This window comes from Camarhynchus parvulus, chromosome 11 (genome assembly GCF_901933205.1).
Source record: "Camarhynchus parvulus chromosome 11, STF_HiC, whole genome shotgun sequence".
Taxonomy (NCBI): Eukaryota; Metazoa; Chordata; class Aves; order Passeriformes; family Thraupidae; genus Camarhynchus; species Camarhynchus parvulus.
Genome location: NC_044581.1, coordinates 1,549,571 through 1,566,475, shown reverse-complemented (window position 1 = coordinate 1,566,475; position 16,905 = coordinate 1,549,571). Strand labels below are relative to the sequence as shown.

Below are 16,905 nucleotides of genomic sequence, written 5' to 3'. Positions count from 1 at the left end.
GGGCTTGTCCCCAGCTGGGCCTGGCGGTGGGGAGGGAGGTGGGGATGGTACAGTGTCCCAGTGCCAGGACATGGGGAATGGGGTGCCAGGGGTGTTGGGAACAGGATATGGCGAGCATCCCTCTGCCAGGATGTGTGGAACAGGGAACGGGGTGAGGATCCTGCCCTGGGAGTGTCATTAACAGGGGGACAGGGCAGCACCCCGTGCCGGTGCTGATCCTCCCTGTGCCAGGGCTGCCGGTGACGCTGTCACCTCTGTCCCCTGCAGGGCTGAGCCAGCCGAACAACGCGTCCCTGCGCAAGTGCAGCCTGGGCGCGTTCCTGCCCGAGGCGCTGCCGGCCCTGCCGCAGCACGTGGTGCTGCCCGGCCCCGACGCCGCTCCGGCACCACCGGCACTGCCCGCCTCGCCCCCCGACCCCCGGGCCGGCAAACTGTCACCCCCAGCCCAGCTGCAGAACGGGGAAGGACCTTCATTGGCATCCTCCTCCTCTTCTTCCTCCTCCACGTCCGGCGAGCCCGTGCGCATCAAGGAGGAGCCGGCGGGCAGCCCAGCCAGCGAGGCGGAGGCGCCGAGGAGCGGGGAGGGGGCCGGCAGCCCCGAGGGCGGCTCCCGGACCTCATCCCCCCGCAGCCTGGCCTCGGCCAAGGTCAAGTCGGAGCTCGCCAGCCCCACGCCGGGCTCCAGCCCCGTGCCCAGCGAGCCGGGCACGGCGGGCGGCACCGTCTTCCTGCCGCAGTACGTGTTCGGCCACGAGGCCGCGGTGGTGCCGCAGGCCTCGGAGATCCTGGCCAAGATGTCGGAGCTGGTGCACAGCCGGCTGAAGCAGGGCCACGGCGGCGGCGCGGTGCCGCCCGCCATCTACACGGGCACGCCGGTGCCCAAGGGCGCCACGTGCTTCGAGTGCGAGATCACCTTCAACAACATCAACAACTACTACGTGCACAAGCGCCTGTACTGCTCCAGCCGGCATCTGGCCGAGGACAGCCCCCCCGGGGCACGCAAGCTCAAAGCTCCCCCCGGGGCGCCCAAGGGTCCCCTCGCCCCGGGGACGCTGCTGTCCCCCCCGGCGGGCAACGGGCAGGGCCCGGCAGCGGGGGACGGGGACGCCGGTCGCGATGCCACCCCGCCGGCCGCCGCACCGGAGGGCAAGGCTGAAGAAGGGGGCACCAAAGTGGGGTCCCCCGAGGCGGAGGGGGGCTCGGGGCGGTGCAGCGAGGACAGCCAGAGCCCCGGCAGCTCGGCGGGCGACGAGGGGGACGAGGACCCCAGCAAGACGCTGTGCGAGGCGTGCAACATCCGCTTCAGCCGCCACGAGACCTACGTGGTGCACAAGCGCTTCTACTGCGCCTCCCGGCACGATCCCCCCCTGCGCCGCCCCGCCGCCCCCAAAGTGCCCTTCCTGCCGCAGCCCCTGCGCACCCGCAAGCGCCGCAAGCTCTACGAGATCCACGGCGCCGCTCGCCGCCCCGCGGAGCCCCCGCCGGCCCCGGAGCCCCCGCCCGCAGAGCCGCCCGCGGCCGCCCCCGAGCCCCGCGCCAGCCCCATGGACGCCGAGGGTCCCATCGACCTGAGCAAGAAGCCGCGGTGGCAGAGCGAGCCGGCACCGACACCGGTACCGGCACCGGCGCCGCTGCTGCCCCTGGCCGATTATCACGAGTGCACGGCCTGCCGCATCAGCTTCAACAGCCTGGACGCGTACCTGGCGCACAAGAAGTACCAGTGCCCGGCCACGCCGCTGCAGCCCCGCACGCTGGAGCACCTGCAGAAGATGAAGGGAGCCATGGCCGCCCCCCTCAAGGGCCGGCACAGCCCCGGCAGCCCCGGTGAAGGGGACCCCGAAGGAGGGCTGCGGGTGAGGGCGGCCCCGGCGGGGAGCCCCGGCATCCCCTACCCCGGGGCGGACTCGCTGCAGCGTCACCCCAAGGGTTCCCTGCCACTGCCGGGGGCCAAGGGTCCCCTGGCCGCCTGTCCCTACTGTCCCCTCAACGGGGCCATCAAGGGCGACCTCCTGGAGCACTTCCGAAACGCCCACGGGCTCTTCGTGGCCAAGCCGGGGCCAGCGGAGGCCCCCGGTGCCAGCAGGACGCCCGAGCCCCCGCTGCCCGCCGCGTCCCCTCCCCGCCCGCCCGGCCCAGCGCCTCCGCCGGGACAGCGCCAAGGAGGGCCGGGACAGCCCCGGCCCCCGGCTCCCCCGCGCCCCGCCTCGCCCGCAGCCCCCGAGGCGCTGCGGGAAGCCGCCCGCAAGCCCCCCACGCCCCCCGCCTACACGGACAGGGGGGTGCAGACCCCCCCGGGCAAGGCTGTGCCCGGCCCGGTGCCCAACGGCAACCACAGGTACTGTCGCCTCTGCAACATCAAGTTCAGCAGCCTGTCCACCTTCATCGCCCACAAGAAGTATTACTGCTCCTCCCACGCCGCCGAGCACGTCAAGTAACCCCCCCAGAGCCCCCCAGCACCGCTCGGGGGGCTGCAGGGGCTGGGGGGTGGAACCGGTGCCTGACGCCCCTTCCCGTGCAGGGGTTGGGGTGATGGAGGATCCCCCCAGGAGGCTCCACCGGGGCAGCTTCAGCATCTGGAACCCCAAAGCTGACCCAGGTTGGGGGGGTGAGGACACTGGAGGTGGGGGTCAGCCCCCACCTGTGCCCTGGGGGGAAACTGAGGCAGGAGGACTGTGCATGGCCCTGCCCTGGGGGCCGCAGGGGGCTTTTCCCCGTAGACACTACGGGGCTGGGGTGGGGGGCACGGCACCCCAGGCAATCTGGGGGTGTCCCCACCGCAGAGCGGACCCTGCACGGGGGCAGCCCTGGGAACTGTGTGTATAAATAAGTGTGTACAGAAATAAATATGTCTGCTAAACACCTGTGTGGGGTGGGGGACACTGCGGAGGCTGGCATGGCCACCAGCACCCCCCGCAAGGGGCTGGGCCATGGGGACGTGGAGTGTGTACAGTCACGGGTGACAGCAGGGGCAGGGCATGATGTCCCCACGCTGTCCCCAGTGCCCCCGGGTGGCACCTTCAGCAGCCCGGGGAAGGTCACATGCCATGGGGCAAAGTGCTGCTCCCAGATTGGGCTCAGCTGGCGCTGATGGTCCATTAATTATTGAGGTAATTAAGCCCCACAGCGCCGGGTGGGGCCCAGGTCTCTGCCACAGGAGCAGTCCCTGCCCTGCAGCTCCAGACCCTGCTGTGAGTGCCCAGGTGAGTGTGGCTCAGGTCAGGTGTCCCCCACAGGGTGACAGGGGAGGATGGCCCTAAGGACCCCCAGAGCACGGCTTCTCACCTCCCCAAAGCACATCCCAGTGCTTCCCAGTCCAGCAGAGGTGGGCAATGGGTTGTTCCCCTCCCTCCCACCCTCTCTGGCAGGGATGGCGCTTCAGGGACACTCAGGGACAGTCCCCAAGGGCCAGCACAGTGCCCCCAGCTCTGTTTGTATCCCAGCTGGTATCCCTGGAGCTGCTGGGCCCTTGGGATGCCCCTGGACCTGGCCAGCACCAGCACCCGGGCTTGTGCAAGGCTGGGGTGGGCACAGGGACTGCCCCTGCCCAGGGCTGCCAACGGGGCTGGGGACCCCAGGGACCAGAACACCCCCTCGTGTCCCTCCCTCTGTGCCAGCCCTGCACAGGCAGGGGCACAGGGAGCAGGGAGATCTCAGCCCTTGAAAGGGGGCAAGGACAGGTGTGGTGCCAGCTGCCACAGGCCAGGGCTTTGGGGTTAGCCCCATTACTGTGTTGTGGGTGTCTCAGCTCTGTGCCAAGGGGTGGGAGCCAGGCTCTGGTGCCAGGGAGGAGGAGGAGGATGAAGGCAGCAGCTCCCCTGGGGAAGTGCTTGCGACAGGTTCCCTCCTCGCACCTCTTACACCACCACCAGCTCAGGGTGCCAAGCAGTGCAAGGGCTGAGCGTCCTGGGTGTCCCCCCCTCCAAAAGACAACACAAAACACAGCTGAATTCAGGACAACTTTACTTAAATAAATATATTTACAGAGCAGCAGCTATTCCAGAGCAGGTTAGGGCACACTCAGCCAGCGGAGTGCAAGGAGAGGCTGTGCCAGGCACCGTGGCAGCCTCTGCCCAGGCATTGACCTAGCAGGGTGCTGGGACCCCCGAGGGCTGGGGGGACAGCAGAGGGGACAGGCCAGGCCAGCCAGCCTCACTGTGACATCTTCTTGTAGGGCAGGGCGGGGAGGCTGCAGGGCAGGAGGTTCTGCAGGGGCAGTGAGCTCTTCTCCTCTTCCTTCTGCTCCTCCTCGGTGGCATCCAGGAGCTGCTGCATGTAGCACGAGGTGCCCAGCAGGACGTGGCCCGTGGCCTGCATGCTGAACAGCGCCCAGCGCAGGGCTTCCCTGGGCAGGGAGAGAGGGGTCAGCGTGCCACGGCAGGGCTGGGCAGTGTCCCTGTCCCCAGAGTGTCCCCAAACCCCTGCACTCACTTCACCAGGCGCCGGGCGCCGTAGCAGCGCAGGTCGTAGGACATGCTGTAGGTGCCATACAGGGTGGCTTTGACGTTGAGGCAGCCCAGGTCCTTCGGGTGGGTCTTGTACAGGTCGAAGGTGACGCAGGCGACGTCGATCCTGCGCGGGGGCTTGCGGGACAGGCTCACCTGGTAGCCACGTGTCTGCAGGAGAGCGGCACCACGGTCACCTGCTGCACCCCACCCTCCCAATCCCACCTCAGCGTGGGACAGACGGGACAACCCAGCCCCTCAGGGATCCCCTCACCTTGGGGGCAGTCCAGCTCTGCCCCTTGCTCAGGGCCATCAGGGCCGTGCCCTCCTCCAGGGTCCGGAAGAAGGACTCAGTCTCCACGGCCGTGCCGTCCTCATCCAGCACCAGCGCGATGGGCGCGGGCAGGGCCAGGGCGCTCTGGGCCTGCGGAGGGGCTGGGGGTCAGTAGGGCTGGGGACAGGCCCTGGGCGGGCAGACAGAGCCCGGACAGACAGAGGGGCAGACAGACAGACCTGGCGCAGCAGCTCGGCCAGGCTGGGGGCCATGACGCCCTTGCGCAGGCTGCGGTCCCCGTTGCACACGCGGTAGGGCCGGGGCCGTGGGGCCGGGCCCGCCAGCAGCTGCTGGGTCATGGAGGCGCTGGCTGAGACACATCTGGGAAGGGACACAGGGATTGGGGTCTTCTGAGAGCCAGCAGAACCCCCTGGCAGTGACAGCACCCAGGGAGGGATGTCCCCCATGCTGGGGACAGGGGGTCCATGGCACTTACTTGGACACGGGGGCAGCCAGGCGCTGGCTCAGGGATTTGGCGTAGTCCATCTTCCAAGGGGCACGGAGCAGCCTGCGGGGAGGAAGGACAGTGGTTCCTCTCAGCCCAAGATCTGTCCCCACCAGCGCGTCCAACTCCGCTCCAGGGGTTCTCCCGCTGCTTTCGGCTCCCGTCTGCTCCAGATCTCCCCACTGGCAACGCCGGTGACAGAATTGAGCCTGAGCTCTGTCACCGCTGCCTTTACAGGGGCTGGCCCTGCCCTTTGGCCGGGGCCAGGCCAGCGGTGGCCGCCCGGCCAGAGTCCCCTGCCAGCAGGGCTCTTGCGTAAAGGGACACGCGGGAGCTGAGTCAGCGCTGGAGCAAAGGTGAGACAGCAGCCCTGGGCTCCTGGGAGAGAGCACCGGGGCTTTGGGGTCAGAGACACCCATGGGAGCACCCCCAGCCCTGCTGATCCAGGGGTGTCTCCAGCCAGGAGCCTCATGGGGGTCCAATGGAGCTCCCATCCCCTCACCTCCAGGGAACACCAGCTCTTCTCCCGAGGATCCAGCCCGTGCTCCTCACCTGCCCTTATGTACCTGTCACAGAGGCTCCTCCCTCGCCAGGCCGCACCCCTCCTGCTCGGCCGGGCCCAATGGGTCCGGTCCGGCCGGGGAGGGACCGGGAGCGGGCGGGTCCGGCCGGGCAGGGCAGGCTGACAGGGGTCCCATCAATCCGTACAAACGTTCCCGTGGGTGTCACAGGACGGTGCCAGGCTGTTCCCAGGGGTGTCCAGGGACAGGAGGAGCAGCAGCGGCCACGAACCAAACCACGAGAAGTTCCCTCTGAACGCGAGGGAGAGTCTGTGCCCATGGAGGGTGGCAGAGCCCTGGCACAGCTGCCCAGGGACGTGGGGTCTCCTGTCTGGAGCCATCCCAAAGCCACCTGGACGTGTCCCTGTGTCACCTGCCCCAGGTGTCCCTGCCAGAGATCCCGAACATCCCAAACATCCCCCGATCCTACGGCACGCGGGTGCCCCGTCCCTGTGCGCGGGTGCGACCCGGGCACATCTGCCCTCCCTGCCCCTCCACGTGCACGCCCGCACACACCCCCTGTGCAGATGTTGGCGCGTTCACGCCTCCACCTGTGCGCGCACACCTGCGCTCCGTCCATGCCGTGCGCGGCCCCTTTAAGAGACTGGAGCGGGGGGGGGGAAGCAGAGCGCGCGCTCCCCCCTCGCCTCGCGCCGCCGGGCCCCGTCGCGCGCGGATGACGTCACGCCATGGCCGCCCTGCGCCGCCGCGAGTAGAGGCCGCTCCGCCGCCCCGTCCCGCGCTGCCGCCGCCGCCCCGCCGGCCCCCGCCGCCCCCGGCCCGCCCCCGCCGCGCCCCGCACCGCGCCGGGCCCCGCCGCCTCCCGACACCGGTGAGCCGCCGCCCGCGCCGCCGCGGCCTAGCGCCGGGGAGGGGGGGCGGGCCTGGGCCCGGCGGGGGGAGCGGGGGGAGAAGCGCGGGGCGGGGGCGGCACCGGGGAGGGGGGACGGGAACAGCCCCGGGGAGCGAGAATGGGGCGGGCGGCGGGGAGAGCAGGGGAGGGCCCCGCGGTGTTCCAGAGGGGGTCGGGGGGAGGCCGGAGGGCGCGGAAATGAATGAGTTCCCCCGTTCGGTCGGCACCGGGAATGGGACGGGGCGGCCCCGGCCTCGGGGGGAGCCGGGGGACAGCGGGGCTCGGCAGGGACACAGCGTGCAGGTGGCTCTGACTGTCCCCCTCGGCTGGCAGCGGGAGCAGGGACAGCGCCAGCAGCCGCGGCCCGGGGGCACGGCAGGAGAGCCCCGCCTGGCAGCAGAGGAGAGCCCCGGAGGTGAGCGGGCACCGCGGGGGCACGGCCGGAGAGCCCCGCCTGGCAGGAGAGCCTCGGAGGTGAGGGGGCACTGCGGGGGCACGCACTGGGCAGCACGGCAGCGCCTGCACCTGGGGCAACCCCGAGGGGGTTGGGGTTTGTCACCTGCAGGGTCAGCTCTGAATTGGGTTTGGGGTTTGTCACTCATAGGTTAGTTCTGAGATGGGTTTGGGGTCCATCATCTGCAGGGTCAGTTCTGAATGGGTTTGGGATTTGTCACCTGCAAGGTCAATCCTGGGATGGGTTTGGGGTTTGTCACCTACAGGGTCAGTTCTGAATGGGTTTGGGGTCCATCACCTGCAGGGTCAGCTCTCTCAGGTGGGTTTGTGGTCCATCACGTGTGGTGTCAGTTCTCTGTGGATTTGGGGTCCATCACCTGCAGGGTCAGCTCTCTCAGGTGGGTTTGGGGTCCATCACGTGTGGGGTCAGCTCTCAGGTGAGTCTCTCAGAGCTGCTCAAGGGCAGCACCTCCAGGATGTGAATTCTTTCTTCCTAAGGTTTGCCTGGATTCAGGGAGAGGGTCCCAGTTTCTCAGTATGGCTCTTTGCCAAACTGCTGATCCAAAATCAGTCTTTTAAGTGGGATTATCCCAAATCCTGCTGGACCCAGGTGTGACCCTCTGGTTGTCTCTTCCTGAGGCCCTGAGAATTCACACTCAGTGTTTGCTGGGGAGAGCTGCAGGAAGGAGAAAATCAGCTGTGCTGGGAAAACCAACTGCAGCTGCCTTTCCCTTCAGGTGCCCACATAAATCCATGGGGAACATTCCCCATTGGAGCTCTCTGAGCTCTGCTTCAGCCCCAGCTCCTGGAAATTCCTCTGAGCTCCAAACTGACCCCACAGGACAGCTGAGCTTGGGGCATTGGAGGGTGTCCTGAGAGCTGCTGAGTTCCCTGGGCATCCTGCACCTCAGAGCTCCTAAGGATGGCAGAGAAATGAGGATTTTGGTTAATTAGCCCTGTTGGCAGCTGGAATTGCAGTCAGGGCAGGGCTGCACACGGGTTCATCCTCTCAGTGTTCTGTGTTTCCCCTCTCCTGGATCCTGAGGAATTGATTTCCTGCTGTCACTGCTCTTCCACGTTTTTCCCTATGTTGGTTTCTGCTTTTGCAGTTCTTTGTTCCCCGAATCTTTGTGTGCTGCCCTTCTCTGCTCCCCTGTCCTGTCAGCACTGTTCCCTCTGCTCAGCTCCCTCATGGTCCCTGCCTGCCCTTCCACCCTGCTCCAGAGCTTTGCTGCTCTGCTTTACCCCCTGGATTTCATGGATCTCATTCACAGCAGCACTTTGGCTTTTAGGAAGGGGATTTTATCCTTTTTATCCCAAAGATTTCAGCCTGAAGGAAAAAGCTTCCTCTCCTCTTTCCTTCCCATGTGTCCTGTGACCTCCCCCTGGGCTGCCAGGGGTTCAGAAATTGGGAATGCCATTGGTTCTTCATATCCATGAACATTTGTAGGGTTTTGAGGCTGAAATTGATGGCTCTGCCCAGCTCCATGTTTTGTAGGAACTCAGTTCCTGGCTGGAATTTCTTCCTTTTTAATTCTGCACCTTTTGGTGCTGTTAAATTAGCAACAGAGAAGAAACTTGGCTTGATTCTGCAAAGGGATCTGCTGGGTAAAAATTCCTGCTCTGACTCCTCTGGCCTTGTGAAAATCAACTGACAAAAGTGTGAGGTTCAGGATTTTATTTAAAATGCATCCTGGACAGGTGGAAGTGGATTTTTAAAAGCAATTTAAGTAGCAAAGGGCTTTTCTCTGCCTGCCTTTAGTGCTGTGCAAGGCTGCTCAATCCCAGTGCTTTCAGTTCAAAAATCTTGGATGTCATTAAGCTTTGATAAAAATATCTTATTAAAGAAGTGAAGCAGGTGAGTTTAAATTTCTGGAGCATGTCCACAAGTTTCTCCTCCCCTTTTTAGGGGGGAAATGTGTAATTTGAAATGTTTCTAAGGAGGCTGGGAGGCTTTAGTGGAACAAATTGGCTCCTTCCTGGTGCATCCAGGCACGGTGAGGATGGCCAGGTAGGAGGAGCATCTCTGTCCCACCTTGTGCAAGCCATGGGACTCTGATAAATTCAGGAGCATAATGAAGCATAAATTCATCCTTCATTCCCTAATTTGAGATATTCCAGAGCCCAGGCTGTGAAACTCCCAAGTCACTGATGTGTTGTGGAACTAAAATCTCCTCACTCCTGGGAAGTTCTGCTGCCAGATCCTCAATTTCTGCCCTGAGAAGCTGTGACCTGCTTTGAAGAGGCTTTCAGCTCACTGAGCCATGCCCAAATCATTCCAAAACCAGGAAAAAACCCTTTTTTTTTGCCTGAAAATGCCCCTTATTTATTGCTTTTCCTCCCTGTGACAGGGCTGGCCCAGCTCATTTAGCCTGGGAGCAGGAGAGGTTTGTGAGCCTGGATGGAATTCCCAGTGCCCTGTGCTGCTCCAGGCTGCCTCAGACACTCAGGAAAGGAAGATTTGACACACTTTGAGCAAAAGGAGCTGGTTTTGGAACAGAAATAGTTGTGCAGCTGGGACCAAAGGCAGCTTTGCCTGAATTTGGAAGATTTTTCAAGATAAAAGGCTGCTCAGTGAGAGGCATTAATACATCCCTGCCTCTTGCCTGAGCTGCAAGTCAAACAAGCTTATCTGGGGCTTAGGAGAGTTAATTTTTTGCTTTTATAACTGGTTTTGAACTAGGAAGAAACTGCCTTAGTTTTAAGGCACAAAAAAGGGCCAAGTTTATGATAAGGGAGGAATGAAACCTGGGGGTTTCTGCTCTCACTGCTGCTTGATTTAAAATACTTCCATGGAGCCAATTTTCCTTAGGTTTTTGTGATATTTGTCTGTATGTTTCCCTAAAGGACAGCAGAAAGCAATTTAAAAACCCCAAATGTACAGAAACCCCAAACAACCCCTGAAAAAACACCTCAAAAAGCCCCAAAAATCTTTCAGGATTTCAGAGATCTGGGAGAAATTGTGATTTGCAGATTAAAAAACCTCTCACAATTCCAGAGATTTGGGATAAATTGTGATTTGCAGATTTAAAAAGCATCTCAAAAAAAAAAATCCTTGCAGAATTAAAAAAATTTAGACTAAATTGGTTTGCAGATTAAGACAACACTTAAAACTAGAATTAAACTCGCTGTCCTGTTCCATCATCAGGCAGTTTTCCTTTTAATTTCCAACTCCCAATTTTTTTTCCTGCTGCTGATTTTACCTTTGGACATCTGGGCTTTGTTTTGGGACATTTCCATGCAGGGTAAGATTGCTGCCAAAATCTGCTTTGTTGGTTTTGGGGAATCTTAGAGCAACAGCCCAATCCCTGAATCCAAGGAATTACACCCCAAAAAACCCTCCCTGCCTAGATTTTGTGAACCCTTCTCACTTGGGCTATCATTTATTGTGTTTCTTATCATTTCTGCTGATGGAAATTAATAGGAAATTATTACAACTGCTGGATGCTGTGGATTTTATAAAAGCTGCTGTGCAGGTCAATGTTTTGTATTTCAATGTTTTATATTCCTCACCATCAGAACATATTTGTTTCCTTCTATCCCTCTAAAGGTCTCCATGTCAAACACAAAAAGCCATTTGCTTCACTTAAATACCTTTTTTTTCTTTTTTTTTTTTGGTGCTGCTTATTTGCAAGAAAACAGAAAACAAATTTCCTGAGTCCACGTGGCCCTGGCAGCTTTGATATTTCTGGTGCCCTCTCTGGGCTGACCTTTGTGTTCACACAAAGTCACTTCTCAGGCACTTGGGCAATTAAAATCCTCACTCTGAGCTGGCTCTCAAAGCTAATAATGGTTTGTGCAGGAATTTATGAGCTCAGCATCAGGCTTGATGTGCTCAATAAGGAGATGATTTGTTCACCTCCATCCTGGGGAACTGCTCAGAGCTGTTGTCACCAGGAGGCAACTTCTGGCTTTTCATTTGGCTTTGACCTTGTCAGGGAAATCAGAACTTTGCTGGTGAGCCAGAACCAACTTCAGTGTGCAGAGGAAGCTCAAAATGTGGATTTTCTGCTGCTCTGGGCCCTGCTGATGCTGAGATCATCTCGTGTTTATCAATTCACTGATAGCAGCAGGGCCCTGAGGGCTTGGGGTGAGCACAGGCAGCCCTAAAATACAGCTTAAGGTGCTTCTGGGAGTGGTTTGAATTTATTTTCTGGTTTTAACTCCTCTGCAGACCTCCCACAGTATAAGGAGCAGCATTTTCTGGAGTGGGACTTTGATCTTGGGAGTTTGCAGCAAATTCTGTTCATTACCAAAAGATTTTGGGGTTCAGGTGTTGGGAAGGCTCAGTTTGCTTTACTTGAGGCAGTGTTTGGTGTGTCTGGGTGGCTTTTTGATGGGAAATCACCTTTCCTGTGCAAAACCAGTTGGACAAATAGGGAAAAGCATCAGGAAAAGGTGAAATAGCAGCTTAATCAAAGATTAGTAAACTCTGATTTCATGCAGGATTGCTGGGTATGTTTAAAAAGCAGCCAGACTCTGACATTTGTAGCATTTCTGCTGCAAGGGTTTTTAAAATAACAGGTGAAACTCTGCTCATTTATGCCGTGGGTTTGTGGCAGCACTAAATGAACTTGCAGAGAGCAGCTGGAGTGAAACATGGGACACAAGAAAATGAAGATGATTTGTAATTCTGTGGCTTTTTTTTTTTTTAGGGTATTTTGAGCTTTTGTGTGGATGTGACCCAGTCAGCTCAGCCAGTTCCAGTCAGGCATTTCTATAATTTATGGGATTTTTGTTTCTGGAGTAAAATTAATGTATGGTCCAGGTTTTTTCCCCACTTTGCACCCTTCCCTTTTCTGTTGTATTTATTTGCTTTATTCTTGATGGAATCCCATTCAGGGGTGGGATGGGATCGTTATGATCCCTTCCAACCCAAACTAGCCTGGGACTCCATGAAATTCCAACCTCAAGCTCTGTCATTGTCTGTGAAGGGCAGCACACTCCAGGCTGGGGCAATATTGCAACCAGTTCTTTGTGCAGTCTAAACTCTGAATTTCCTTCTTGAAGGATCTATGAGAAACCATATTCCTGAATTTCTGGTATCCCAGAATGGTTTGGGGTGGAGGAGACCTCAAAGCTGCTCTCCCTCCAAACCTCTGCCGCGGCCAGGATTGGGTTCCTCAGGGCCCCATCCAGCCTGGCTTTCCAGGAGCTCCAGGAACCTTTCCTTGGGGAAGCAAAGCTCAGGAGAAGGAGTCCCTGAGGGTGAGGTTTCCCTGCTTGCCCAGTGTGCTGCCCATAACCAGAGCTGTTCTCCCTGCAGGCTCGCGGGGACTGATGGACGTTCCCGACAGCCCGGAGCGAAACCCCTGCTCTCCTGAGGAAGAGGACCAGCAGCTTTCTGATGAGGAGGTCCTGAAGGAGAGTGGCTCAGAGCGGGAACTCGATGGGGAGGGTGGCCAGGGGAGCCTCCTGGGCGAGGAGGAGGAGGCAGGCAGGGCCCTGAGCCGGGGGGAGGAGGAGAACCACTCCGACGAGGAGGATCGGCTGAGCGAGGCCAAGTCGCAGGAATCCGACACCAACGAGCAGGGTGTGGAGCTGAAGAGTCCCCGGCCCCGAAAGGGGGAGGAGGAAGACAGGACAAACGACCTGGAAGTGTCCTCTGTCACCAGGGAGCTGGATGAGCACGAGCTGGACTATGATGAGGAGGTTCCCGAGGAACCCAGCACTGCTGCTGCAGAGGAGGACGGGGAGAAAGCTGCTGGGGAGGATGATGAGGAGGAGGAGAAAGGAGATGATGCCCCTGAAGATGAGAAGAAATCCAGCAGCAAAAGTGATGATGAGAAGGATGGGCAGGATCCCCTCAAGGAGAAGAAGAAAGAAGAGGATGATGGGGAAATTGATGATGGAGAAATTGATGTAAGTAGGAGCTGGTTCGGAGCTGGTTGCTTCTCCCACTGCAATTCCTTCCTCCTCTTGCTGGGAATATCCCTGTCCCTGGTGTGCAGGGAACCCCTTTCCCTGGGGGTAAGGCCAGAGCATGGAGCAGGCCCTGATCTCAGGGGTTCCTGTGCTGAACCAAAACTTTGTGCCAGAGCCATCAGAATGAGCTTTGTTCCCTCTCAGTGTGGGGAGGCTCCAGTGCTGTGAGAAACTGCCCTGCCTCAGCTCCAGGGGGACTTGGGAATGATGCTGACAGCAAATCCCATGGACTGGGTGGCCAGGAGCTGTTCAGATTGAGGGGCTGGTGCTGGGGGTGGTTGTGCTGCTCAAACCCTCATCCTGGGCTGTTCCAGCAGCATCTGGATGCATGGGAGGGCAGTGGAAGGTGCTGGGGTTTCTGGAAAATACCCAAGGCATGGTTTGGCTATGGGGTCAGGGATGTGCAGTGTTTCACAGCCCTGAACCAACCAAGATACTCAGAAATATCAAAAGTGGGGTTTAGTTGCAGGTGGGGATTAGGGAAAATCTCACCTTTAGCCGTGGCTGTGCTCAGCAGGGAGCTCTGCAGAGCAGCAGCTGTTTTGTGCAGCTTAACAGCAACTTCCTCCTTTTCCATGAAGAAAAAAGGGCAGAGTAATTCCAGTAAAACCCCTCCTGCGGGCTCCTGGTCTGGAAGTGCATCCCAGTGGGGGGAGTGGGAGGAGGAATTGCTGGTGCAGAGCACCTGGGCTGGCTCCCATTCCAGAACTGCAGCTGCACAGCTGGGCTGGGGTGAGGGACTGTCCTGGGGACAGGCAGGGAAGCCCTGGAGTGAGCTGGGGTCACTGCTGGGGCTCCTCAGCTGAGCAGGGGAGATGTTCTGTCCTTCCAGCCCCATTCCTGTGGGTCTGACTGGCCACAGGAGCCTGGGAAGCTCCTGGAGCCTCACTGCACACACCCTCCTCCCTTTTCTCTAAAGAATCATATTTTGTGTTGTTTTTACTCTTCATAATTCATTGACAAGTTTCATTGCTTTCAGAAATGACATGGTTTTTCTCCCTCGTGCCCATCCTGGCAGGTGATTTTGTTCAACACGTGTTTTCCTAAGGTTTTGTGTATTCCTGAATCAGTTAGAAGGAATTCCAGGATGTTATGGGCAGAACAAAAATTCCTGGAGTCTTGACTCCATGCCTGCTCCTTGATTAAAATATGAATGCTCTCCTTTGGAGCCTGAGGCATTCTTGGGAGCTCTCCTCACAAAGCAGGAGATGAATCTGTACCCTGGTTTTCATACATTAACTCATAACAGCATTCTCAGCTGCCTGATTCCAAGGAGACCTCCCAGAAATAAATACTTCCCCTTTTGTTGCAGACTTCACACAGCTCTTTTGAAAGCAGCAGAGTGGAGCTGCTTCTCCCATTCATGCAGCACTGAAAGCCAGCCCCAGCTTTGGGGAAAATCTTCAAGCTCTGCATTTTCTTCTTGCTTTCAGCCTCCTGGCGTGGAGGGAGGGGAATATTAATGCAAATTTTAATTGGAATATAAGTGCAGGCTTTTCAATCCGTTGCTGTTGAGGAGAGCTCTGTCCCTGGCTGGCTCAGGAGTGCAGCAGCAGAGGCTCTTCACCCTCCTCTCTGTGCTCCTGGGTTTGTCTGCAGCCAAGGGATGGCTTTTTCCTTCTTGCCAGCTGCTCAGTGGATCAAAGGAGGGAATTTCCCTCATCTCTTCCACCCTGAGAATGGCTGTTGCCAGGCAGAGGAAAGGCCCATGCAGATGCTCCCTCTTCACACGTTTCACGTGCTGGAAACAGGGAAATGGAGGCAGAGAGAGAGGGAAAACCAGGGTGTCCTTTAGGATAAAATTCTGATTTCCTGGCCAAGTACCTGTGACACCTCTCTGGTCTTTGTACCTCTGCCTCCTGCATCCCCAGCTCCTTTTGGCTTTCCAAGTGCAGTCTAACAAAGCTGGGAAAAGTTTTTTTTTCCTTGGAGAAAGGAGAAAATGCTGGTATTTGAAAGTTCCAAGAACTTTTCTTCTGGAGGTGTTTCATGGCTGTTAATTCTTAATATTGGAGCAACCTCCAGCCACCAGAATTCATTCCTGGGGCTGCAGTCCCTGGGGATGAGGCAGAGTTTTGTTTGAGCTGGTTCCTAACTCCAGTGTGGAGCTGAGGAGTGGAAGGGAAGGTGGAGGTGACTGGAAGAAATCTGTTGGATTTATCCTGAAAAGTTCCTTTGTGAGATTGTCCCTGGAGAGGGACTCTGGACAGGGGTATGGAGTGATGCAACGAGGTGGAACTGACAGGATTAATTTGGATTTTGGGAAGGAATTCCTGGCTGTGAGGGTGGGCAGGCCCTGGCACAGGTGCCCACAGCAGCTGGGGCTGCCCCTGGATCTCTGGCAGTGCCCAAGGCCGGGCTGGATGAGGTTTGGAGCAGCCTGGGACAGTGGAAGGTGCTTTTACAGCCACCTGGAATGTCCTGCCCTCACCTTGTGCAGGTGCCCTGGGGCATTCCTGTAACCTGACCTTGTTTTTCTCCTGTGGTTTTGCCCCAGGGTGGCTCTCAGTGTTTGAACAACTGGGCAATGTCAGGTCCTGCAGGGCATGCCCCACATGAACTGTCAGCTTTGTGTGTCTGTTCCAGGATGATGACTTGGAAGAAGGGGAGGTTAAAGACCCCAACGACAGGAAGGTGAGGCCAAGGCCCACCTGCCGCTTCTTCATGAAAGGTAACCCCACCCTGGGGGCTGGGAGGAGCCAGAGCTGCTGCTCTTGCTCCTGTTTGGGGATTTTTGTTCTCCATTAAGCTGCTGTTACATGATAAATTCTGCCCCGAGCATCTTCAGTGTCACCTTGCTGTTTGTTGGTGGCCAAAGCTGAATTTTCATGGAGCCACTACACAAAAAGGGTTTTGCCCTCAGCGTGGTGAGCCTGGAGGAGGTGAATAAAGGGAGACTTGTAGGGATTAAAACACAAAGGTTGTGGCTGCCCCGGATCCCTGGAAGGGTTCAAGGCCAGGCTGGACAGGGCTTGGAGCAGCCTGGGGTAGTGGAAGGTGTTGGGATTGGAATTGGATGAGCTTTAAGGCCCTTCCAGCCCAAACCATTCCATGATGCTGTCCCTGTTTGTTTGGGATGCACTGTGGTGCTTGCTTTGCCCTCAGGTTTCCTGTGAAAGGCAAAGCTCCTAACTGGAAATGTTTGTCATTAACAAATGGGGATCTCATAGGCTTATTCCTACATTTAATTACCAGTGTGTGTCCAGCCCTCCCTCTCTCCCTTCTCCCCACTGGAATAAGGTCCTTGTACGTTGATCCATCCGTGTGTGGATGAGTTTGTCTCCTCTGGCAGGTGGAGAGTGCCATGTGTGTGCAAACAGGTAAATCCCAACCCAGCTGGAGAGGAGAAAAGTCAAACACCTCCACCAACGTTACTGCTTAAAGGGTTTTACCTGCCTGGTGGGGTTTTTGTGGGGCTGGAGTGCTGTTGGAAGCAGGGTCTAACAGCTGTGTGTTCCCACAGGACACTGCACCTGGGGCATGAACTGTCGCTTTATCCACCCCGGAGTGAACGACAAAGGAAATTACTCACTGATCTCCAAACCTGAGCCCTTCTCCCCCAACGGGGCCCCTCCCATGGGCCCTCACCCGCTGATGCCAGCCAACCCCTGGGTATGGAACCTCTTCTGGCCGTTCATGGCTTCTGCACCACCCTCCCCATCCCTGCAGTGTTCCAGGTGGGCTTTTGGACAGCCTGGTCTGGTGGGAAGTGTCCCTTCCACTGGAACCAGATGAGCTTCGAGGTCCCTTCCAACCCAAACCATTCCATGATCCTGGGATTTTCCTCCTCTTGATTTGAACTAACACCTCAGCAAAATTCAACCCACAGTTGGACATGAGATTTTTAAATGGAGATCTTGGAGTTGCCAGTAGAGGGGGGTAAAATGCCACGG

General features: G+C 58.2%; 3 protein-coding genes across 8 annotated transcripts in view; 2 read left to right on the top strand and 1 right to left on the bottom strand.

Annotated features, from left to right (window-relative positions):
• Window positions 1–2,847, top strand: part of ZFPM1 (zinc finger protein, FOG family member 1) — a 34,570-nt gene extending 31,723 nt beyond the window's left edge. Inside the window, 3 exon segments of the mRNA XM_030955976.1 lie at window positions 268–2,135; window positions 2,137–2,170; window positions 2,173–2,847. Coding sequence (XP_030811836.1) covers window positions 268–2,135; window positions 2,137–2,170; window positions 2,173–2,435 — 2,165 coding nt within the window. The 3' untranslated portion in view covers window positions 2,436–2,847.
• A 1,159-nt stretch (window positions 2,848–4,006) lies between these two features.
• Window positions 4,007–6,427, bottom strand: CIDEC (cell death inducing DFFA like effector c). 3 transcript variants are annotated; one of them, XM_030956070.1, is made up of 6 exons: window positions 6,298–6,427; window positions 5,213–5,284; window positions 4,956–5,097; window positions 4,717–4,866; window positions 4,429–4,613; window positions 4,007–4,342 (listed from the first exon to the last, which is right to left on the bottom strand). In XM_030956070.1, the coding sequence occupies exons 2-6, from the start codon at window positions 5,260–5,262 to the stop codon at window positions 4,150–4,152; spliced, it is 720 nt and encodes a 239-aa protein (XP_030811930.1). In that variant the 5' UTR covers window positions 5,263–5,284; window positions 6,298–6,427; the 3' UTR covers window positions 4,007–4,149. The 3 variants fall into 3 exon arrangements, with proteins under 3 accessions (XP_030811930.1, XP_030811931.1, XP_030811932.1); XM_030956071.1 differs by having other exon boundaries at window positions 6,347–6,392; XM_030956072.1 differs by lacking the exon at window positions 6,298–6,427 and adding an exon at window positions 5,788–5,818.
• A 130-nt stretch (window positions 6,428–6,557) lies between these two features.
• The window catches only part of ZC3H18 (zinc finger CCCH-type containing 18), a 44,940-nt gene continuing 34,592 nt past the window's right edge, over window positions 6,558–16,905 (top strand). For 3 of the 4 annotated variants that reach the window (XM_030956069.1, XM_030956068.1, XM_030956066.1), the window contains exons 1-5: window positions 6,558–6,613; window positions 6,968–7,108; window positions 12,354–12,949; window positions 15,599–15,683; window positions 16,476–16,624. In XM_030956069.1, coding sequence (XP_030811929.1) covers window positions 12,368–12,949; window positions 15,599–15,683; window positions 16,476–16,624 — 816 coding nt within the window. In that variant the 5' untranslated portion in view covers window positions 6,558–6,613; window positions 6,968–7,108; window positions 12,354–12,367. Of the gene's footprint in view, window positions 6,614–6,847; window positions 7,109–12,353; window positions 12,950–15,598; window positions 15,684–16,475; window positions 16,625–16,905 lie in introns of those variants that run through there. The other variant, XM_030956067.1, reaches the window with a different exon arrangement.